We start from the raw sequence: 24,590 nt of genomic DNA, 5'->3' as shown, positions 1-24,590 counted from the left end.
AAGTTTCATTACAAGTTAAATAAACAGTGTTATTCAGCAGATAAAGCATACTGGACTGCTGATAGAAATAGATGTGCTAAAGATCAGCTGAAATTGTTGCTATTGACCTTTAGGTGTTGCTGGCTCTGGGCTTCTACTAAGGTCCTTCTTCAGAAAAGAAGAACCATTTGCCTCCATGTATTTATGGAAGTGCTTCTGCATGTCGGTATATCGCAGAGTACAGAGAAGATTGTGGTCCTTGGAGAAGATAACAGAATTTTAAAAGCTCATAATAGAAAGTTCTTTGATAAAAAGATTCCTTAGGTATGCAAAGATAAACATGTAAGCCCTAGGCTTTGACATGTAGCATGTGATTAAAAAATTACATGCTTCCAGAAGCAAAGTTGTTTTTGTAAACATCGAGACCTCGAAACACTTCCTCTGATTTACCATGATGTTGCGAAAGGGCCACACAAATGTGATTTCTTACAGACATTTTCTTTCCCTAAGGATATGAATGAAATTGTACACTTCTGTCCTTTTCAGAGGAGGAATAAACTAAAAATATCAAATAAATTATGCACCACTGAGAGAAGCGGATATAACGCGGTGGGGTTGGTGGTACCAGAATTTAAACACAAGTGCCCTTAGACTTGAAACAGAAAGATACTTAGGAAGGCAGCTTTACAGTAGCTACACAAATTAAGCAGAAAGAAAAAATTACCTTAAACCCCTGCATGATCACTTCACTTTCTTTTCCATTTTTGACCAGTCATTGGCAATGCGACAGCATGTGAGGTTTCAACAGAAAATTGTGACTAACCTGTGTTATTGGAAATGGGAATGTTCGGAAGGAAGGACTCTGCCGGAGCAGTGTGACCTAAAGCCCAGGTTGCTGCTGGATATGTACGGTATCTTATCCTTAAGTATTTGCCTTTTTAGAACTCCTGTGAAAGTAAGGTAATTATAAATCCTCTGCAATTGTTACAGCGCATTGTCACAACTTCATATGGATAACGCAAAGGTGGATACCTCTAGCCCATTCTTGCACCAATTCAGCCCATATCTAAATTGGGGAGAGGCTGCTACATGCTACAGTGCTCTCTCATGTTGGCGAAAGCTTATTTCACAGTTCTGGGTAGCTTTGGGAAGGGCAGACTAAAGCCTCACCAGTCCATCTCTGCCCCTGAGAGCACTGTACCAGCAATATCCCCAGACTGCACCCTGCAAAGGTGGGAGCAGGTGATGGCTGGGAGGTAAGAAGGCCGTGATATACTGAAAGAGGGGTAGACGACAACGTGTACCTTGGGGTAACGGTCTGGCTATGATGGAGGAGTCAAATGTGGGAGGGCTGTGCCACCGGCATTTTGGCAAGGCTGGCTCTTCTCCACTCCCCTCTTCCCACTGGTGACAAACCCTCAGTGACAGACTCTACAGACAGACTCTGCAGACAGACTCAGTGTCTGCAAGTGTCTGACAAGCTGGGCCACATGTTACTGGTGAGGAACTCGTCCCAGCCTCACCATTAGCGTAGGGCTGGCACTGGGACTGGCAACTGCATTTGAGCATATTTGCCAAATGAGGTGGGCTGGGAGAGCTGGAGAGAGCAGGGACCGTTCCTGCCCTCACCTCTGCCTCCCTGCAACCACGCTCACCCCTGGGCCCAGTGGTCAGACACTGCTGCGTTGCAGGGTGACCCCATGTGCTGCTGTGGTTGCTCTGCTCTGCTGGGACAACCCAGCAAGGTGGTGGAGCCGCTATGGCTTGTACCCACACAGCACCAAAAAGCCAAACCGGGCCATAAACAACAGCAGCGAAGGGGTGCTGCGGTCGGGACGGCTGTGTGCTGGGCACGGAAACCTGGTTTCCCATTTTGTGACTGGGACAGGCGCACATGGGGCATGTGGTGGCAGCTGGGCTTGTGTCACATGCTGTTGTTGGCAGCCGGGCGTGAGTGTGATGTGTGGGGATGAGGCTGGTGGCGGAGGCACGGGGGAAGGCCCTTTATTCCAGTGATTGGTTTGTTTGGATTCCAGCTTTTTCATTGTTTTGCCAGTTCAGTCAGGTGTTATTCATTTTATTTTTAAGCATGTGCTTGAAATCCCCATGCTCCAGGTCAGGCAGCTGTCTTGCCAGCGAAGGATGGTGTGAGGCTGCTCTGGGGGAGACACGTCAGCCTGTACGGCTGCTGCTTTGCAGGGATGGCTGCCAGCTGCAGCAGAGGAGTCCCAGGGTGGCTGTGGAGCTTCCCTTCCAACCAAATACTGCCCAAAACTGCCACTTCTGGGCCACGTGTGGAGAACATTTCTGCTCCTCCAGCCTGGGGCAAAGAGCAGTCCTGTTCAGCAGGGCAACGGGACTGTCTTGGATGGAGACACGGCACCTGGCCTGACTTGCCCCTGGCATCTCTGGGCATTGCTGCCCGCCTGCTGTGTCACCCCAGCAGCTGAGCCACGGTGGGATCTTCTGAGTTACACTTTGCAGTGGGCACTGAAAACCAGTAACACATTTAGCAAAAAAAAAAAAACATTGGAGAAAAGAGAATATTATTAAAACATCACCAAGCTCTCCACATGGTGGCATTTCTTTCAATTTGATCCCATAAAGATTTTTGTTTTTACCTGATAACTAATAAAATACTGTGGGCTGTGTAGTTCAGCTAACAGATGCTGCTCATGCTTAATTACAGAAATATCTAGGAGGGACATTGAAAGTACTCACCCACCCTCATTATCGCCAGATTTTTAGAGGAGGAGAGGGCCTGTCAAAGCATTGTGGACACAGGGAGATCTGTGCAAATTCCTGAATCAAGTACAAGCTTCGCATATGGCCCTAGGCAAAATTCAGGTTTTATATTCCAGTGTTTCCACTCACTGTAGGTAGCTCTGCTCTGAGATCCCAGCTGAGACCTTCATGTCCAGAGGAATTTCTACAAATTTCACCTGAACCGCAAGGGCTGAGCATCTGTGAAAATCCCCCCTGAGACACTTGTACTGGGTACCCAAAGTAAATGGGCACACTTGAAAGCTGTAATCTTCATTTCCCTCCTGCCCCAACATTTTTAGGTGAATTTAACCCGAAGCTTATATTGTGTTTTGAGATCCTCTGGGAGAAGCCTTCTAGAAATGCAAAGCCTTGCTGCAGTTAAGTTGCCATCTGCTGCCAGTGCTACAGCTGCTGGTGATGCTGCCATGGGTGGGAGACTGGCTGGCTTCTCAAGGGCAGGTTTGTATCAGTCTCTGCGCAGTCCCAGGCCAAACCACTGAGTCAGTGATAAAACACTGTCATTTCTCCAGGGCTGCAGGTGGTCCTGGATTTACCAAATTCCAGTGGTGATAACAATTTAATTAGTATCAGTTTCTTTGGAAAGCTAAAAACATCTGCCTGTCTCTCACTGTGAGACTTTTACTGCAAAAAAACTGTTATCCTGCGTAAAGTGGAATGAGCAAGCTGGGAGGAGAGGCTGCTCTCACCCCACCGATGCTGTGAGAGCCCATTTAGCCGGTGGCTCCGCTCACCTCGAGTCTCCTGCACTGTACAGCAAGGGTGTCCCCAGCTACGCTCACAGCAGGACTGTTGCCATCTGTCCCTGCAGGTGGGAATGGTCTGGCTCTGGGACTGCCCCATCCCCAGCAAAGGCTCTCTCACACGGTCCCTGATTCCCCCTGGCTTTCTGACCTGCGGCTGCTCTGTACCACTTCAGGCACAAGGATTCAACTACTGCCCTCCACACAGGGCCCACAGTGTGGGCTCTTGTTCGCTTTCATTTTGGTGGGCCTTTCCGCAGCCATCAGCTGAGCAGACCTCACCCTTTTAAGAGGCAGGAGCTTCTCCTCCCCAGGGCAGCCTTACCGGCCGTGCCCTTACCGGTCAGCAGCTGCAGCCCGGGGAGCAGGTGCTGCCCGGTTGCAGCCCCTTGCTCCCATTTTGGAGGGCTGACACTTCAGCAACTGGGGGATGTATTTTTGCAAGCGTAAATAAGTCTCAAAGTTTTCACTGCAGATCTGCTTTCCTTCAGCATCAAGCACATGTGCTGCCTTCCCACCTACTGAAAAACAACCAGTAAATTGAACCCAGACCCTTCCCCGTGGTTCACCCCGGACCTCCCGGAGCACCTCTCTGGGGAGCTGACTGGAGACTGGGTCCTTTTGCGTTTTATTTAGAGCCGACTGCTGGAGGTCAGCAATCCTCTGTATCTGGAGATCATGTCTCACAGAGCCTGCTCTGTCTTAATATAGATTTGAAAGTTCAGCTTGGTCCACGGGGACGAAAGGCTGTGAGGGCAATAAGTGGTAGGCAAACAGTATCAAGGCTGTCAGCTGCTTCGCCCCCCCAGTTCCTGTCGCCTACACTGCCTTTGCCTGATAACCTTTCTTTGCATGATGAGTAATGCTTTAATAACACTTATTTATCTTATGCTGCCGTAAATGCAAATGGAGCGTTAACCTCTCTGTTTCCGATCTCCTACTCCTCGTAGTGGCCTGTGACAGCTGAATCTTACCTGGAGCAGGAGTTTGTACCACATCAAGGCCATGGCCTAAGGACTGGTCAGCCCAGGGCTGTGCTTCAGCAGCCCTGACCAAGTGGCTAAGCAAAACCTACACTGAGAACTCAGCTGCAAGTGCAAAACACTCTTAAAACAGGCGTGCATAGGAAAAACCCAGTCCAAACAGGCAGAAAGCACAAACACATCTTTAAGAACTAGGCCTGCCTTAAAATCTGAGATTTTTGAAAGCAGTGATACATATTTGTTTCCTGCTCTCCACTTTCAGACTTTTGCATTTAAAAATTTATCAAGCTCTTAACAGTCATGGCAAAAGTTAAAACTTTGTTCCATTTAAAGTCCCCTGCCTCTGGGAGATAAGAAAAAGCTTCCTGAAAAGCAGCAGAACTCTGGCGCTTACACTGCAGGCTCCCAAAGAGCTTCTCCTCCAAATCAATGAGCAGATAAGGGCTGGGCTGTCATCAGCTGAGTGTTTCCCACCGCATGAGGCCCCGGGTGCCATAACAGGGTATGCATGGAAAGGGACCATTGTGTTGGTCCCCACACACCCCAGAATGTGCATCCTCTGGTTTCAATGGGGACAAGCTGGGGACATCGTTGGAGAAGAGCATTGACAGCAAAATGGATCAGGAAATGCAGAACTGCCTTCTGCTTTGCTTGAAATTATATATATATTGGGGGGCCTTAAGGAAATGGGAGCAAATGGTCTTGTGGATCTCATTGCTTTTACAGAGCTAGAAATAATTAAGAAATTGAAAACAGAGCTGCATATGCTGAGGGACAGAGGTGGGTATGGAAGCGAGCATGGGAGCAGAAAGCAAAGCCATGCTTGCGTGTAGAGTAAAGGAACAGTGAGGAGAGAAAGGCACATTTTACTACAAAGCCTGTGTATGCCCATCCTGACAGGGCACGCTGCCTTACAGCTCAAGCCCTCACGCTCCCAGTTTAAATGCACCGTGTATTAGAAATGAGGCACATCCCACCTGGGATTGCAGTTCATGAAATGAGGAGGGAAAGTGACCCTGAGACCATCCTCAGAATTAATTTTCTCTCTTTTGGTACCGGTAGCCACCCTCACAGGAAAATCAGCTACCATTTTTTTTGAGAGATTACCAGTATAAAGTTATATATATGAGTGCAGAAGGAAAAAGAAGTTCCTGAAACCATTTCTCATATAACCTATGGTCTGTGCTTTTCCAACTGAAGCTGGTACCTCTGTTGCACCTTCACTGCCAACCCTGAGCTCTCCGTGCACCTGCGCCACTGCCCATCATTGCTGCGTTGGGGTGGTTTCCCTGCAAAGCTGATGGCAAAGGAGAAGCTGCAGTCAGCTTTGCAGAGCCTCCTGCATTGTGTCCTGTAGGGGCCTGGCACTCCTCTCATGGGCAGGAATTTTGGGTGCATGCACATGAGTTCTGTCCAGGTTTCAAAAACTGAAGTAAAAAAATATTAAAAATACATACGTTTAATAAGGCCTCCAGGGTGATGAGGTTTCAGTGTCTTGGAAATATCTGCAGCACTGCCATGGCGCACAGGGGCAGGAGTCAAGAGCCTGTTTATCCCTTAGTAGTACCACTTAGAAGTTATAGCTCTTTAAATCTTCAAGTGGCAAGATGTGATTTTTATCTTTCCAGTCTCCCAGGAAGTTCATCATCAAAACAACAGACCACAGCACAAAAGAGTAATCATTTACTCAAACACAGCAGGCACTACATTACAGGTGCTGTTACCAGGCAATAGAGACATGGCCACTCACAATAAATTCTCCATCTGAAAGGCCAAGAATAAAATACCTGATGGCTTCTATATTCTCTTGCCCTCTCTTCATTTTTTCTCTTCTGCCTTCTGAATTTTGCAAATGCCTTGGTCTGGTCTTGGAGAAATGCTGGTTTTGAGGCAATGCTGCTGAAATACACTGCTCTTATGGATGAGCAAATTCTCCTTTGCCCAACAGAGACGGGAGTAGAAGGATGAAAGGATTGCATGGCTGCTCCCAAGCAAGAGAGCCCAGGAAGCAGCACCCTTTCATGAGAGCCTGAGTAAACAAGAAAAACTGCAAAAAGAAAGAGGCTGAACATGGAGGCTGGTCTAAAAAACCTTTTTCATTCAGACACACTGCCTCTGCAGTAAATTGTACCAGTCATCTAAGGATGATCTCCTCAGAGGAGAAAGACTTTGCAGGATTAATCTAGAAATTAATCCAGTACACAGAATATGACTGCTTTTCTATGCTCCTTCTTTACTTCTTCAATGGTAAAAGCCTGAATCTTGGAGCCTTTGAGCTCTGTGGTAGATATCTGATCTACCGATCAGGTGAACGGTTTTAACATTTTCTTCTTTTAAGTACAGAGCCAGTAATGCATCTGCATAGCCACAAAGACAAAAAAAATGTTCTTTTCCATTCTAACCCAATCCTATAGTTGTTGTTTCAATTCATTGATTTAATAAAGTTATTGGCTTTCAGGCCAAAATAGCCTCATTGCAAAACTGTGTAATGTGGAAAAAAATTAATGACAATAGCTGTTTCATGAAGATAATTTGCTATAATTCCCTGAAGCCTTTCTGGGCCACAAAATATAATAAAATGAAATAAATATTTTTTCAATTAATTTTCATGAACAAGTTGCAAACTCCACTTGTGCTCCTTTCTGCTTTTGCAGAAGTTGTATTGCTGCCAAAAGGCCTCTGAAGTGGAGAATTTCTAAACCAAAAGTGACCTCCAGTGGTCACACATATTATTTATAGCTGATGCCTAGTATTTATCTTGTTAGAAAAAAGGCAATAGGATAATTAATAGCCTGCAGCAAGCATGGTCAATTAAATTGGATGTATCCATTAAAAAAAAAAACCAAAAAACAGGCCAGTTAATCTGGATGTATCCTTACATCCAGACTTTTTGTATACCTGCCACCCAGTATGAAGTTTTTATTTATTTACATCAGTGTTTTACAACTCAGGGGTGTTTTTTCTGCATTAAGCTGGTATATAATGCCACATTCTCTTTGCTCACCCTCTGCACGTAGTACAGCTTTGATACAAACATCCTCCATATAGCAATCTGCTACAGGGCGGAGGTGACCTTTTAAAAAACAAATATATCCTCAAGCATTTCAAGGTTAATTTTTACTTACATAAGCAATTAGGATTTCAGCATAGCTTTGCTAATAAAATAATTAATTTTCCTTTAAAATCTGTAAATCATGATGGATTGCCCTATCTTTTCCTAGGTATTTTAGGATCCCATGGACTCATCATTTTTTGGAGACCTGAAGGCAGAGAAACATGAGGCAGAGGTATAAGCTGGGTCTTTGTGGGCTCACCATCCCAGTAAATATCTCTGAGAAATCTCTAGAGTTCAGGGCTCTCCTTTCGTCATGTCTGAGCACCTCCAGTCTGCCAGATTTTGCTTAGAGGTTTTTATGAGTCAAAGGCATCTGCAGGGGGGCTTTCCTGCAGAGGGACACTTAGGAAATTCCATGGAAATATACTCTTTAATAAACAAATAAATTGCAAGAAATATTTGTATGAAAACTTTCTTGAAAAGCTTTCCGTAATTTGTATTAGCCTAATTTAAAATAAAACAGATTAAACTTGAAGGAGATTTTTCCCATAGGTATTTAAATGTCCTTCATCTTTATAGCCTGAGTTAAATTGGATTTACTGGCTGAGACCTGGCATTTTTTGGAAGGTCAGTGGAAATGCAATGTTCATTGCAATTGAGCTGATTTAAAGCAATACAGACATGACCTTTGGTAAAAATGTTTGGGTACTTATAAATCCCTTGCCCTGGAAATTTTATGTTGTGTGTGCAAGAGAAGCCACAACTTAAATATAACTCAAGTAAGACTTGGCTCTCAGCTAAGATTGAGAAATAAATTGTAGCTCTTGGCCTAATCAGTGCAGCCCTGGCCCAAGACAGGATGACAAAGCTATTTTCCCTTGTGCTGCTGGATGAGTTTCAATAACCCACTGCAACTTTCTCAGTTGCTCCATCTGTTAAAAGGCAAGTATGCTAATACTGTCTTTTGTAAGATGCTTTGAGATCCATGGAGGCTGTGCCGTATATGAAAGGGGTAATGCATTTAATAAACAGATTACAAATACAATAATACTTTTTCGCCCCTCCCACAGTAACTGAGGGAAGTTAAAATTATGGAAGAAGGAAGTTTGCTTTATTTTTCATTTCTCCTGTCCCTTCTGCTCCCCTCCAGCAGCTGCGTTAGACTTGTAAAGCAGGAGCCCATGAAGATGCCCACGGAACATTTCTGCAGCAACACATTTGGATATAAACTGTGCCATAAACCTTACGTCTTCCTCAAAATTAATACTCTTTCCCTCTCTCCCCCCCCCCCCCCCCCACTTCTAGGGTGGTAGGTTGTGGATAGTCAGGCCCTAATGGTATAACTGAGAACAAGTAGTTTCCTGTGACTTTTGTTTGTGTGACTAGTTCACTGATTTTGATATTCTTCCTCCTCTTGTAAGCACTGCACAAATCTCAGTAGATTAGGAAATGGTACAGAAAAGAAAGCTGTGACCTGTGGAACACAAAGAAGATGCATTGTAGAAAGGGAATGGCATTTTATCGCGGCATAACTCTGCGACAGACAAAAAGATGGTTTATTAATAGGGGTTTGGCAGACACACTAGACCAACACTTAATGACTGCAAGACCGAAGCAGGTGTCTAGTTTCCTGCTGGCTGTATGTGCCTAATGGGTGACAGGTTAGTGCAGCAGGAGAGGCGATGGTCAAGTTTCCCCACTGTTTTTTCTCAGCGGTCTGGGCAGCTGGGCAGGAGAGGGGGTTTTCTGCAATGGCTGAGGCACTATGAAAATGTCCTGGACTAAGTATTAACACAGTGCTTACAGCAGGACCCAGATTTTTAGCTTTTTCATGGGCTGGGAACTTGTACTGTAGCCCATAAGTAGGAAAGGACAATTAGTGGGACAGCCTGTGGGGACGGAGCTCGGTTTGAAAGAATGGCTGGGCAGAGATGGGGGGTTAAAGGTGAATCAGGGTCAGGGGGTGAGGGATGACAGGTCCAAAGGGACGTGGGCACTAGCTGGTGGGGAAAAGGTTTCCCTTCCGCAGGGCACCCATATAAGATGTATACAAGAGATGGGCTGCATCCAGCCCAGCAATGTTCTCCCTTAGCTTCCGGCAGAAGCTGGAGGGAGCCTTCAGCCTCCACTAAGGAGGACTGCCAAAGGCCAGATACATCAGCCTTTATCCCTTCCTCGCATGGCATCTGGGGAAGGACCCTCAATCCCAGCCACTCCTGGAATTCCCACAGGTTCTCTGGGGCACCGCCCCTCCTGCTTTCCCTTGGAATTGTTTCATCTCCACCCACATCAGAGGGAGTGGAATAGGATGCTGCAGGGTTTTTTACCACATTTCTGTTCAATGGAAGCAGGGGACATCCCTACAGAAGGGCTAGTTTCCCCAGCTAAAGACAACAACCGTGTTGGAGTGAATCAATCCTTGAAATCGTCTCTACCTCTCCACTGCCTACAGAGGGAACTGTAAGCTAATTTAGGCTTTGGCTAAGGTTAGGGAAGATGCTACTCACTGGGGATCTGCACATTTCCACATGGGAGAGGAAGTTCCTCTCTTTAATTGGCTTCTGCCAGTTCACAACTATTGAAAAACTGTGGCCTTAGCTGCTTGGTAATGCCGATGGTTTATTTTCTGCTTTGTAAAAGGCCTTTGTAAATCCCCAGACAAGCAGCCCTGAAACCAGAGCATTGAGAGTGCTGGAGCAGACATACCTCCTGACCTCTCGCTGGCCTCACAGCACCCGGGCAGCACATTCCTCACCTTGCCATACAAATCAAGCAAACTCTGCAGCTCATCCTACACTGCCTACAGTAATGATGTCTTGCTCCTCATTATGTTAATAAAACTGGTGACAAGCAGCAGCCATTGAATGACTGACAAGACTTTCGAATGTTAATATTTGGAAATCATTCACCTCCTTAAATTAGGGAGGATTGCACAAAAGAGATCTCATGGCACAGCCTTTTTGTTTTGTCCCTGTACAGTGTGTGGCAAAGTGGGCCACAATTAAAGCTTGTACGCACTGCTAAAGGCCAGCAAACAGCAGCATAAAATGAGTCTTAGAGCACTGTTCTTCTCCTTTGTAACCCCTGGGATAAGTTAATACTGATGAAAATGAAGATCTTTTGACTGCTGTACTGATTTTCAGGAGGTATTTGCATTTGTTTGCACTTTTCCACTGCCCAGGAGAGCTTTGCTGAAGAAAAGTTGACTTTGTTTCATGGAGCCACAATCCCTGATGGAAGCAGTATGCTTTAGGCAAGGTAAAAAGCAGATCTATCCTGTGGGGATAAAGGGTGAAAAATGTAAAGGAAAAAGAATAGTGGATGGTTACAGAAATGGTCTTCCCAAGACAATTTACAGAAAACAGGCTATACCTGAGTGCTCCGTGTTGTGCCGTCTTACGGTAGGTCAGATGGATCATGGTCTAGCAATGCTACCCTTCCTGTTGATTAGGAAGGGAATCCGGACGTAACCATCTTTGTTATGGATGTCTAAGGTAAGGGGCAGCCCCTGGATCTGGTCCCACTTAAGAAAGGTGGCCTTGAAGTCAGGGGGCTAATCTGTGTCCTTAAAGTCAGATAGGGGCATCTGAGCTGAATATAGGAGGGTTCTTACATTAAACCTCTTTGCATTGTATACCACGGGGTCTTCAAATCTAATGCTATCTTACTAAAATTAACACTAACAAACCAACTGATGGCACATGATGGAAACTATGACCTGGGTGAGAAAGGCTCTGACAAGGCAGAGTCCTGTTTTGCCACCTCAAGCAAAACAAGAACAGCTGGACCTGTGTGCTTGCATCTGCAGGAATCCCTTCACATGAGAATAATTACATTATCGGCATTGCATAATGAAGAGAAAATAAGTAAATCTGCTGGAGCCTGCTACAGTGAACAGATTGTCTCTTCTTCCTAAGCTGTGAAGTTAATTTAAAAATGGGGCCTGCTAGCCTGGAGTATCAGGTGGTGTTCATTTTTCACAGAGCAGTTAATAATCCTTCATTCATCTGAATGGAGGAGTACCTCTAAAATCCAATATACTCAATAAATATGAACCAAAAAATGGAGCTCTGAATTCCTTGACTTCACTTCTGGGGAAAACCAGCCCTGTGTGGGTAACAGAAATACCAGTCAGGCTCCTCCACTGACAGAGGTGGATCTCTGATGTCCTCAGCCATGTCACTGGACTCTGGGAGAGGTTTCTCACTCAGGTGTTGAGACCTGTCTCTCCATATTGCTCTTAAGCTACAAATCCAGAAAACAGATAGCCCCAAGACATTCCTGAGGGCAGCTGGTTGTTGCTGCTTCACCACCAGCCAAACAGCAATGGGATCTTCAGGATTGTAAAATAGACACTTGTAGTTAATGCTGGGACCTGTTGCTCTATTCTGGGGTCAGCCAGCCCTGTGTGGAGTGTCCACTGGTGACGTAAACTGCATTCACTACAGCCAGGACTCTGTAAATCTTCACCTGTAGCATTGTGCTGTGTGGAGAAAAACTATATGACATTTAGCAAAAGAGAGCAATAAATGCAAAGCCACTAAGCCTGGTTTAGGCAAAATACTGAGACAAGTAGGATGAGAGGCAGGGAACCTCTAAAAGTGTGATATTGTTACACGGTGGAACAATTTCAAAGTCAATCCAATTATTTTAGTATTACTAAAGCCCAGTTAAGCCCAAGCATTTATTAACATGGTCTAAAATATTTCTAAAGACTTTTAAAGCTTTTTATATGAACAAATACTAAACTTGTTCCACAGGAATAAATATACTTCTGCCCCATTTTATTCTGTGATGCTTCTCCCCAAGAATTTGAGTTAAAAACTTCCTCTTGTTCTGCATGTGCTGTTTATCTACTAGTCAGCAAATCTGTAGCTTATTTTGATTGGTTTTTATGACTGCCTCCTTCTTCCTAGAAATAGTCCTGAACAGCATGTAGCGTTAGTGAGAAAAACAAGTCACGTGCAATGAAAGGCACACTTAGCTTTCCCCTCCTCCTTATTCTCTGATCTCCTGGGTAAAATCCAGCAGGGAACTGCTTCCAAAGCGTATTTTCGAACTTATGTTTACGTACACATAATCTTTACTACATGTGTACCCTACATACTGACCCAAGGAACTCAGACCCTTTGTGAACACTGAGAAATTCCGTTTCGTAACAATAGTCTGAGGTTGATACTGTTTTCTCCATTTTATGTTTAAAAAAACAGAAGCTGGGTTGCGCAGCAGAGCACAGAAAGCCTGCGATAGTGCCAGCCACAATGGACATTTCCAAAGTTCCTGACCCACCCCCCAGAGGTGGGATTGTTTTTCCTCTCCTTATGTTTCCACTTCAGAAATCTGATCTTGGGACAGAAGTTCTGTCCTCTCCATATTACAAACATACCCGTGTTCCATGAAATGACCTAAACTTACTCCCTAAAAGGCTGTGGCTAGCAAATCCCTTTAAAAAAACCTATGAAGACTACATATAAGACAATGATACTTTTTTCCTGCAGTTACTAATGAGTATGTGAAGCTTTAAGGTTTGACTGCATGAAAGGATTGAAGGAATCACAACAAACCTATCTGTATTTTTTTCCCCAGGTAGACAGAGAAAGGTGAAACCCTCCATGTATATTTTAATTAACTTGCACTTTAATGCAGGGTTGTTATCACTCTTTCAAACCTGTCATGAAGCTGTATCTTGAAATCTGATGTGCACATTACTCTGTTGGTACACTTGCTGGCTCTGGATGGTAACATACATAAATACTTAGATATAAGTACTGACTCAAAGCAACTTCAGTCTGTGGCAAAATTTAATCTCCTCTGAATAAATTGCATTCTGATGGGAGGCTTCACCGCAAATCAATGGGCAGGGAGAGGGGAAGCTTCACCTCCAGTCTAAAATAGGTATGATACCCACAGGGAAGACCTCTGAGTAAAAGCCTACAAGAAAACAAAGCAAGTAAACAGAGAGGATAAAAAGCCCAGCTGATTTTTAAAGGTCAGCCCCAGATGTGGCCATTACCTCCCACTCGCTGCGGCGACATTTATGCCACGCTACAGAGGCAGCTGCCTTAGACAAATGGACAAAGGGTTCAATTCACAACATGAAAGGCTCGTCCAGCTTTTCAGCATGCAGCACCCACTTTTGTGCCTGTCATCTTCCTAACCCCATCCCCACTCCTGAAACTCATGCCCAGACCTACACAGAAAACAAAAGGGATCAGAGAAATGCTCATTTCTGAAAGTGCCCCACAGACTTCTGTAAGCTATTTGTATGTGACCTATGGCAAAATTTAATAGCAAGTGAAACACACACAAACTGTGCCTTGTATTATTTAAAGAACAGGCAGCAGCTCAGCAGTTATAGCAGTTTTTATTCCTGTATACTCCTGGGTGCTGCAGAGCCTGGGAATCCAGTGTGTGTCACAAACCCAGTTTCTCAAGCTTGTAAACAGGACCACTCCGGGTTTAGCTCCACTGCCATACCTGTTTGACCAGAGTATGTCTGAAGCCAAGAGCTTCTTAATAGCTCCTGCCTTGTTTTCTTCCTGAGGGTCCCCTGTGTACATGACTAAGCACATATCTGGTGTCTCAGTATGAAAACCAATGGGGCAGGCATCAACTTGGTCTGTTCTTGATTTATCATGCAAAACCCAAAGTTTCCAGATTTTTCATGGGTGCAAATCCTATATTCTGCTGGATCTAGCTCTGAACTCCTCTGCCTCATACTTAAGAGCAAGGGTCTGGATGACCCAAAGCTTGTCACAAGGCCAAGCCCAACATGCAAGGGCATGTATGTATGACACAGATACCACAGTCGTGCAGCTTCCTGCCCCTGACTGTGAGGAGAGGCAGTCATTTTAACCCCCCTCTGGAGATTGGCGTGTACAGCCTTCCTCAGTGGTCCGGTGGAGAGCTGCAGCCAGTGGCCCCCATTTCCAGGCATGAGGGTGAGGCTGCCCTGTAAAGGAGAGGGCTGGGAGGTCCCCAGGTCTGGAAAGGCTGAAGCCACCAGGGAGCGCGTGATGTGGAAACATCACCTCATGAAACACCTTTTGGTAGCCTGAGGCAATTCGTAAGAGGAACATTCCCAGGTGCAGTGTTAACAGCAGTCATTAAAATACCTGCCAAAAGCAAGCAGCAGGCGTGGCGGTGGGGCCACCACGCCAGCCAATGGAGGTGGCGGTCAAACACGCTCCCAGAGCTGAATGGTTTGGTGGAGATGAGGAAATGGCCTTTATCAGCTGTCAATGGATGTGTCATAAGATTTTAGATAAACATCTGATAATTTTTACGGTGACTAATGTGGGGTTAAGAAATGTGAGGAGCTCAGCAGAAAGAATTCAGACCTGGCCTAAGGCATCTGGACAGGTATATTTCAAAGACCTGTGCTAGGGCGTCATATGTTAACCCAGTGCTGAGATGTACTCAGTAAGGTGCATGACTAAATAATATAACTGCGCTGTAGTGTTCTTCCTACCTTTGCTTGAACTCACTTTCAGATGTGGTCAGCAAACCGCCGTGCCTGGGCTCTGCTGGAGATTGCAGCAGTCCAGCTGTTCCTCTTCTCCCACTGACACTTAGCAAGAAGGTTGGAGCTCCAGGACAGAAATGCCATGGATGCTGGATTATTAAAAATCATTCAGATTAGGTCTATATTTTAAAATAATTGAGTAACCTGAGCTAGTGCAAAATGCAGCTATCCGTATTTTCAGCAGTGTTGGGGCAGGGAGGACATCGTGCTCGTGCTGCAGGAGCTGCCCTGGCTCCCATGCTGTCCTTGGAGCAATGCAGGCTGTGAGGACTGGCCAAGTAAGGAGGCTCCAAGCTGCTTAGGATCTTCCCGACACCTGGGCCTCTCTCTCCATGTGATGCCTTGGGACCCCAGAGCTACCAAAATGCTTGAGCATAATGGCTCCTTTGACTTGAAAGAAATTATGCAGGCCAAGCTTGAGAGAGGTGCTGAAGCAGAACTGGCATCTTGTTGGGCCTCTCCACTCCATATGACAAAGCTTGACTATGGTTCCCGTGTTTCAAAGTACTTAAACTGTGCTGTGCTGATCTTCATGTGCTGCAGCCCCCCATGCGGCCTCCCACAGACCAGTGGCTATATTTTGGTGGCCTTCTTATAGAAAGTGAATATAGACAGCAATTCTTTGGCTTGGTGGGTTAAGATGTCAGGCCATTTGACTAGGAACTCACTACTGCAGTTTCTGACACACCTCTCTCCAGTTAACATTTCTTTGACATTATTTACTGATGTCCCAAGCTTCACCTGACTCTAGCTACACCTCTCCAGGAAAAAAATAATGTTGTCAGTCAAATCTGACTGTCCTAGATACTAGGATGTGGTTTTCTTCCTTAAGGTCATTTAGAAAGGTAATTTGGTCACGTGCTCAATTTATCTTATCTTAAAAGAAGGCAGTCCGCCTTCCTCTTTGTTGCTTAAAAGATGGTCTGTAGTGGAGATAGCATCCTCTCATCAAAGGTACTGGCTCTGAGTCTCTGTGAAAGAACAGCCCAGCTGCTCTGCACTAGGCACCCACACTACAGAGAAAACGTAAGTCACGTCTGGGCATCAGAGGTGGGTTTTATAATTGCTTTTTAAAATCAGATGCTCCGCAAGTGAAGAAATAGTATGTTGCTGTCTGGTATTAGCAGCAATGAAGCACACATACAGTGTGTACTTAACCACATTAAGGAAACAGATTAAAATTACCTGAGTAATTCACAAATGAGTAGCTTTGTTTACAGCATCTGTTGCATCAGTGTGATGAGTTAAACACCAGTCAGGTGATGTCGTGAGACTGAGTCAGAAGTTTGATGCAGAAGAGCCTTGTAGGTCACCCAGCCCATTCCTTGGCTACTCTGCCATGCTTCCCTACAGCTTTTCTGCACTATTTTCTCAGCCAGATTCAAAACATCTCATGTAACACAGTTTTCACCACCAGTTTCTGACTTTTTTCCACTGTGAGATTTCATTGCTAGGAAAGAGCTCCTGAAAATGCAGCCTCATCCTGCCGTGTCACTTTGTCATAGAATAATAGAATACACAGCTGGAAGAGACTCAGAGATCATCCAGTTCATTTCTATGCTTACAGGAAAATTCGACTATAATTAAAACATTTCTGACAAATGTGTGTTCAGCCTGCTCTGAAAGATCTCAGCCTCTTCCGGCAAGCCATACCAGAGCTTGCCTGCTCCTGGTATTATAATGTTTTCCTAATGCCTAAATGTTCCCTGATGCATTTCATACTTATTGCATCTCCATATCTCTCCCAAGGGGCGATGGATTACAGTTACCACCTTTTCATTTTTTCCTTGCAATATTTGTATATATTTTTCACTCTAGTGAGAGTATGAAGTATAGACAATCTGTTCTCCTGCAGATATCACACCACAATATCTGTTATCTCTGAATCTTCTCTTGTTTTACTCCACCTTCTATCAGCTATATGAAATCTCTCAACTCTTAACACTTCTCATTTAGCTGGGAATAGTACAGCTTGGCTTAATGCTGCTAGACTGGCCAAGATAGGGTCATAAAGCCTCTCTTAGGGGTTGAAAGGCAAATTTTTCTTTGCACCACAAGTTGCAGTTCTCTTATGAATATTAATGAATTTACCCTGACAATTTAGGAGGCTATTATTCCTGTTAGACATCAGGAGAACTGAGCAACAGGGCTTGTGATATGCCCACCCTCCTGGAAGGAAGCAAGCTCAGGTAGCTCCAGAGGAGATCTGGAGCTCTTGGCTGCACTGGTGCTAGTGAACTCAACAGTGACAGTTCCCATCCTCTGGCTTTGATGCTACCTGGCGTGATCTAGTCACCTCCATGCTATTAAGCTCCTTCAACCCTGAAAACTGGTTGGCCCCATTCAGATGCCTGCTGGAAATGCTCTGTGCTCATTCCCAAGCTGGGTGCTGGTTGCTGGCCGGGGCTGCAGCCGTGCCAAGCGCTGTTCTTCCAGCGTCAGGGCACAGACCAGCATGTCCCAGTGCCTCCCCCTGTGCCTTGACTTTGTTTAGTTTTCTTGTACAGGAATAGCCCTCGTGTCCTATTTCACGAGCTTAAGTGCAAGGTCCTCTTTTCCCTACGTTAGCTTTGTTCTCTGAGGTCAGCAGGTGACCACAGAGACTGGCACAGCTGAAGAAAAGATTTGATGCATTGTGTCTGCTTTAAAATAATTTTTACTGATGTCAATTTGCATTTCCAAGCCTACTAAACAAGAAAGGCAGATGGTTGATTTATAACAGTCACTCTAAACAATTGACAAAATACCTTTCAATAAATACTAATATTTTCCATTAATTGCAGGGCTGAATGAAAGCTCCTTAGGGTTGTTTTTCAAATATGAGAAGGTGCGGAGATTAGACAACTCTAAAGATCAAATACTTAACTGCAACATTAACTGTACTTTTAAACTGCTGGCAGGGATCCTGGAGAGTCGCGTGGTTGTTACACTAGTACACAAAGAATGTTTTACAGGACTGTCTCTGATCACTGTTTTTCAGAGGAACTGTTGTACAATTATCAACTCTGTTGCAACAGGTTGTTGACTTCTCTGCTAATGAAACGCACTGTTTTCCTGTGGCAGTTCCTATTATTGTTTCTAAGATTTATTTCTTTAATCACTTATGTGATTTAACAGGAACTTTGATTGTTTTTAAGAAAGAAAGAAAAGGAATGAGAGAGGGAACAAAAGTGCAGGAAAGAGAGAGACAAGGAGAACGAAAAAGAAAAAGAATGAGGGTCAGTCTAATCCTTTAATCAATATAGATATTTGAAAAGAAATCTACTCATATGAGCTGTTTTCTAGCTAGATGGGCTCCAGAACAGATTGCAGATGTTGGGGAAAGAGGAAGAAGGGATGAATTAATACAGAAAACCCTTGATCCCCTCTGCCAGCGTGTCCCTGATGTTCGGAGTAAGAAGGTGGCACTTCCTAGTGTACTGCCTGCCTTCACAGCTGCTCCTTCCAGCCCATCCCAAAGCAGCTATTCTGGACCCAGCCGTGTGCGCACAAGTGGCACACTGGTACCCTAATGGGTTCTTGTTTTGCACAGCTGATTTCCTTTGGGAAACCCAGAGGCTACAGCCCAGCTGTGGGGCGGGCATTTTCCAGGGAATGAAGCCAGTTGTGCCCCAAACACTGCATCCAGCCGACACATCTGGGTTTCCTTCTCACATGGTCAAGACATGGATGGGGCTGGCACCTCTCCCTGGGAGGTGGAAGTGCTCCTAGAACTCAAAAAGTGACAAAGACTAAAGATAGGCACTAAGACCCACACCTCAGACTGTGTAAAATGGGATGAAACTTGCCCTAGCAAAATATAGAACACATATACCATATGTATTTTATATGTGCCAGAAATACAAACATCAAATACATAAACATTTACTGTGAATTTGATCTGATATTTCCTGTTCTAAATATTTAATGTTATCCCTGAGCAGACAATTGCTATATCTTCAAGCCACCATCTTGGTCAACAAAGCAGCAAGATGCACCTCAAAGCCAAACAGGCACATACAGCAGGAAAATGTAATTGTATTAAACCCAGCATTTGCATGCAACACACATCTGTATTTCAATTAATAATTTAGCCTGCAAGAGCATTTCTGTCATTTAATTATCAGTGCAATAATGCCAGTATTTTTGTTCTGCTTCTGAGAATACAAAGAAAGGATAGACTTGTTAAAACAATGGACCATACGGAAAGAGATCTGTTTCTAATTCTGATGCTAGACTTACATTGTAACACAGAGTAAGTAATTTAATCAGGGCGTATCTCAGTTTCTTCATTTGGAAAATTGAATTAATAATACCACCTGGCCCATAAGGTTGTTGAGATACTTTGTAAATTGTGTTTGAATAGTGTGGTGCAATCCCTAATGGAATGCTCAAGTGCAAGGTTTAATTGTGAACAGAGAAGGGCTACGTGCCAGACCTCTGCTGTCTTCTCCTGATGGTGCCACCCCAAACTTATGTTTCCCATCACCTACATGAAATGTTATTCTAATTATACATATAACAGTGTAAGTGAGTGTAATGAACATTAATGGAACACTTAAGAGCCACACCTACCAGAGGGGAAACTGGGTGAATTTATTTCTGCAATGCTTATTTTTCTATTTCTGATTCCTCCTTATTTGTTATTGTTTTACTAGCTGTATTTAAATGAGAGTGAGTTCAGGAAAGGGATCGTTTCATACCTCTTCTATTTGCTCAGTAAGGTTCCATAGAGTATGCTGGGTGTCACATAACTTGATAGAGAGTTGAATGAGTTTGGTTTTTTCTGGTTAACATTTGTGCTTGAAAAATTTTGAGATTTTAATATGAGGGAATATTAATGTTTTCACAACACACACCACCAGCAAACCTGGCCATATTTGATTTTTGATTTTTCTACACACTTTCAAACATTTTGTTCATATCATCATATTTATCAATGGTGTATAATTAGTCCTTTCAGTGTAAAATTTCACTATGGAATAAAAAACACATTATAATATGCAGTACAGAACTTCTCTTCAATAACTTTTCCTTTTATTCTAAACATGAATCCCATCATGTCCAGCAACCCTGGAAGATTACCTTTTTTACTAGGTATTAATTTATTTCAATGTGTCTTGCAACTGTGGTTTCTTTAAAAATGAAGTCACCAGTCATTCTTAGTTCTATGTATTCAGAAAGAGGTTGTCACTGTAATTGTGTGCCACCTCAGCTTTGGGGCTCTGGCTCTGAAAGCACAGCCACTCTGTTTCAGCTCCTGTGCCGCCTGTCAGGAGGACTCAGGGACTCAGGACTCAGGGAATGAAGTCCTGGCTCTGCTATGTAGCCCCTGAACTCCAGATTGTTTCAAAGGGGCTGCACATGCTCTTCATGTCCTACAGAATTCCTTTTCCTGTCCTACTGGGTATTAGAAGTCTTCCTGTACCACAAACAGATCTAGGGATGCTGCTGTATGGAAAGATCTTTTCCCTAAGGCAGCACGGTGGGATTGCAGCTCTGCCTCTGTCCTTTGCATTGGGCAATCCCATCCTGTGAAAGAATAAATAGAGAGCTTGTTGTGGTCCATGCTTCTTCAGAGCTCACAGGGATCCCCTGCTCCCAAGCTGTCTCTGGCTGATGATATAGACCCTGCTAGCAGAGGATTAAATCCTTCTGCAAAATCCCTGAAAACTGAGATGATGGAAAGAGAGAATCAAGAACACCTCTCAGTACAGATAAAAAGAGAGGATGGCACAAGGGCAGTGTGGCTTACCAAGGAATCACAGGAGAGGTTTTCATTAGAGCAGCAGGGTTTCAAGGACCATAATTGAGGCCTGGATAAATTAACTTCTGTGCATTGTTAATGAACTGTATTATTCCTCGTTATTCTTTGTTTCTTTCAGATTCCATTGATGAAAGATCCCGGCTGGATTCGAAACGTCTGGACTCGCAATCTAAATGTAGGAATTAAATTGTTCATTTGCTTTTTAACTCCAGTGCCTTAGGGCAGGCCTAGCTTGAAGCCTGGTGGGTCTTTGGGAAAACAGGGTAAGGTGGTAGTTAACTCCTGTCCACCTTCTGGTACCCAGCACGGCACGTCCAAGTGTCACCCTTTGGACACTGTGTCACTCTATGTCCACTGTGGTATTATTATTGGTGTGACAGGTTGGGTGGCTCTGTGAAACTGGTGACCCTCACATGTGGCTGGTACTAGCCGGACAAGGATGGAAACAGCACAAAAATGTTGAAATTTGGCACTTGACCTGTGCAATAAGCACAGAACCAGCAAACCTGTGGTGAATGTGAGATGTGAGACATGTCCCAAGTCAGGGAAAACGTACGCAGACACCCCTGCTGCTGCTCTCCTGGAAGGCAGAAAGCACATCTGTGAGGTGGTGGTCTTGGGACACAGCCATGAACTGGACAGAAGAACCACTCAGGAGAAGTAATGAGAGAGGGAGAAGGGTGCTTCCCACTCCAGTTACACAACTGCCACTGCTGAATCACTGGTGAGGGAGGGAAAAAAGGCAGATCCAGGCAACAACCTGGTGATTTCCTGAGTGACTCTGGACTGTATTCCTCAGAGTGACCTACTCATACAGTGATGGTGGGGCAGAATATTTAGAGGCTGACATGTTTGAAATCACAGGTAGGACAACAGCATTTCTACCCAGCACCAAGCAGAGCCATGTTGACACATCCACAAAGCTGAACTATTGGAGTCACCGTATAGCTCTGCATGGGTTTCACAGGAGACGTATTAGCCTGGGTGGAGTATAATGTTAGCATAGATGTACTGCTACCTCATGTCGATCCCACTCAGGTGCTTCCACACAACCGACAGTGCAGTGTACGACATACTCTATGGTTTATGGGGAACCTTCCTGATCCAGGACTCTATGGTGACTTGCATGTAGCTCCTTGGTGTGCTAGCTAGTTGGTAGAGCCTGGCAGCTTTTTGGTTTGGGTCTGGCAGATGTAGGTCAAGATTTCCATGGAGGTATATCAACTTTTACACACTGAGGATCTAATTTTTATGACGAATTTGATATTAGCAATGTCATGTAAACTGGACAGGTGGGTAAGTCAAACAGGCAGTCTGAAATAAGGGTGAGGTTGGTTGCTGTTGGCAAGGGTTGGGTTTGGACACCCAATTCAGTAGCTGAACTATGCAGACAGAAAGGTACCTGGGAATTCAAAATGCCAGTAAAATAAACAGGGAAGGACTCCAATTAGAGGACAGCATAAAATCTGAAAATTAAACACATGTAAAGCAATACTACAGATGTGAACTTTTAACTTTGGGAACACTTGGATCTGCATTCAGGTGAGATTCTGAACTTGGCAAGAGAAGGGCAAGGAAGCTGGTGAAGGGTCTAGAGAGCAGGTCTCATGAGGAGAGGTTCAGGGAACTGGGGTTATTTAGCCTGGAGAAGAGGAGGCTGAGGGGAGACCTTATTGCTCTCTACAACTGCCTGAAAGGAGGTTGTAGCGAGGTGGGTGTTGGTCTCTTCTCCCAAGTAACTAGTGATAGGATGAGAGGAAATGTCCTCAAGGTGCATCAGGGGAGGCTTAGATTGGATATTAGGAAAAAACTCTTTACTTAAAGAGTGGTCAGGCATTGGAAAAGGCTGCCCAGAGAGGTGGTTGAGTCTCCATCCCTGGAGGTATTTAAAAAACGCGAAGATGTGGCACTTTGGGGCATGGTTTAGGAGGCATGGTGGTGTTGGGTAAACGGTTGGGCTTGATGATCCTTGAGGTCACTTCCAACTTTAATGATTCTATGAATCTATGATTCTATGATCTCCTGGGTAACCAAAACATGTCACATGGACTTGTACTGTAACTTTGAAAGAACTGAGGATAACACATTATTACAGTAAGATTATACTTTAAGAATCATCAGTTTATGTTTTATTTGGGCAAAATTTTGAATTCATTTTTACATATCATTACCACGCTGTTCGTCCTAGATGTCTCATAACATAGTAAAGAAATACATGAAGAAGAGGAGGAGGAAGAATTTTGTAACATGGATGTGCTATATTTAAAACGTGCTACACAGAATGGAGATTATGGGAAATTAGCAAACTACTAACAATAAAGAAATCCCAAAGATGTTGCAGACAAAAGACATGTTTACACTAAGCTGTGCCTATGTCTGTACAGACACGTTAGCAGTATGAAACAGAAAGTGAAAAACCCATATCAGACTGAATCTGCCACAGGAAACAATTACACAGGGTAATTTGCATCTGAGCTGGACAAAGTAGATGAGAAATAAGCACAATCCCAAGCCCATGCAAGCAACATGCAAAACGTGCAGGGTGAATGAGCTGGGCTGCAGAGGAGGGGCATCTGATATCACTGGGATGACTGCACAGGGAGGCTTTTTTATTTGTGCCCAGATTGCAGCGTGGGGGTGGGGGTGGGATAAAACAGGGTGTCTGAAGGATTCAGATCAGAAGCAGACATGTACCTTGAGATGACTCTGAGCTACCTGTGGGTATGACTCTGGGTTTTATTTTGTTAAATAGGATTATTTTCTGTATTTTCTGACTAGGCCTTCGTCTCTTCTTGTACTATGGCAGAACTTAATCCAAAGCACTGTCTGGTTGCCTGCTCCTAGTCTTGCTTTATAAAAAAAAAATTTCCACCTGTTTGAAACAATGAGCAAGACCCTTTGCTTGTGCAATACAGAGTTCACTGACTCAAATGGGATTATGTTGCTTTGTGTGAACTGAGCATCAGGCCTGATACTTTTCAGACTCTAAACTCACTGGGATGGGAACTGTCTTTGTGCATGATAGGCTGACCACAGTGTTGCCGACATGTGAGAAATAGTAAAACAAGCTTACGTTGCTTTTGTGGGCAGAAGCTGCCAGGTTTGAGAGACTGTTCAAGGCATGCAGATTTGTCTGCACTAGACAAACTGTATGGTAGATTGTGACAAGGGTAGCTGGAATGGGGCAAAGTCTTTTATGAATTCTCCAGTTTGCATAATGGAATATGTAAAGCATAAAGCCTGCCAGAACAAAGGCTTTCTACCCCAGAACATGCTAGACCTAACAAAATTGATTCTACTAATTTCACTAAAGTACATGATTTCCATAGACAAATGCAAAATTCTTGTTTTAAGGAACACCTCTGCCATATTTATGGAACAGGGATAAATGATTTTCACAGCTTGACAACTCTTGAATGCATCCATTTTCTTGCAATAACTCTGAAACATAATTTGTAAAAAAAGTTCTTGTATTTATGTGCAAGTGCTTGTAAGCTTTTGTCAAACTGTGTACAGAAGTACATGGACACAGAGCTGGCTTTTATGTAAGGGCATGATCTAGAGAATGATACATAGGGCAGTCAGAGTGGATTACATATTCATTTGCAGTATTTTAATACCCAACTAACTAAAATTGTTTCAACTCTCTCAGTTTAACATTGAATTAGATTTCCTTATAATGCATTATATCCTCCTGAGAGCCATTCAAATATATCACACTTTCTGGCCAGATGACATATCCATAATAACCCCACTTTAAGACATGTGTTTCACT

General features: G+C 44.1%; 1 protein-coding gene across 4 annotated transcripts in view; it reads left to right on the top strand.

The window, feature by feature from the left end:
• LPIN1 (lipin 1) overlaps positions 1-24,590 on the top strand; it is an 83,572-nt gene that overhangs the window by 2,035 nt on the left and 56,947 nt on the right. For all 4 annotated transcript variants that reach the window (XR_012659493.1, XM_075086789.1, XM_075086788.1 and 1 more), the window contains exon 2: positions 20,934-20,990. Coding sequence is in view for 3 of the 4 variants with exons in the window: in XM_075086789.1 (XP_074942890.1) it covers positions 20,934-20,990 (57 nt within the window). In the remaining variant the exon portion in view is untranslated. The remainder of the gene's footprint in view (positions 1-20,933; positions 20,991-24,590) is intronic.

The sequence above is a fragment of the Phalacrocorax aristotelis genome, chromosome 3 (genome assembly GCF_949628215.1).
Source record: "Phalacrocorax aristotelis chromosome 3, bGulAri2.1, whole genome shotgun sequence".
NCBI classification, from domain to species: Eukaryota; Metazoa; Chordata; class Aves; order Suliformes; family Phalacrocoracidae; genus Phalacrocorax; species Phalacrocorax aristotelis.
Note: the sequence above shows the minus strand (reverse complement) of the source record. Positions and strands in the feature narration are given on the sequence as shown.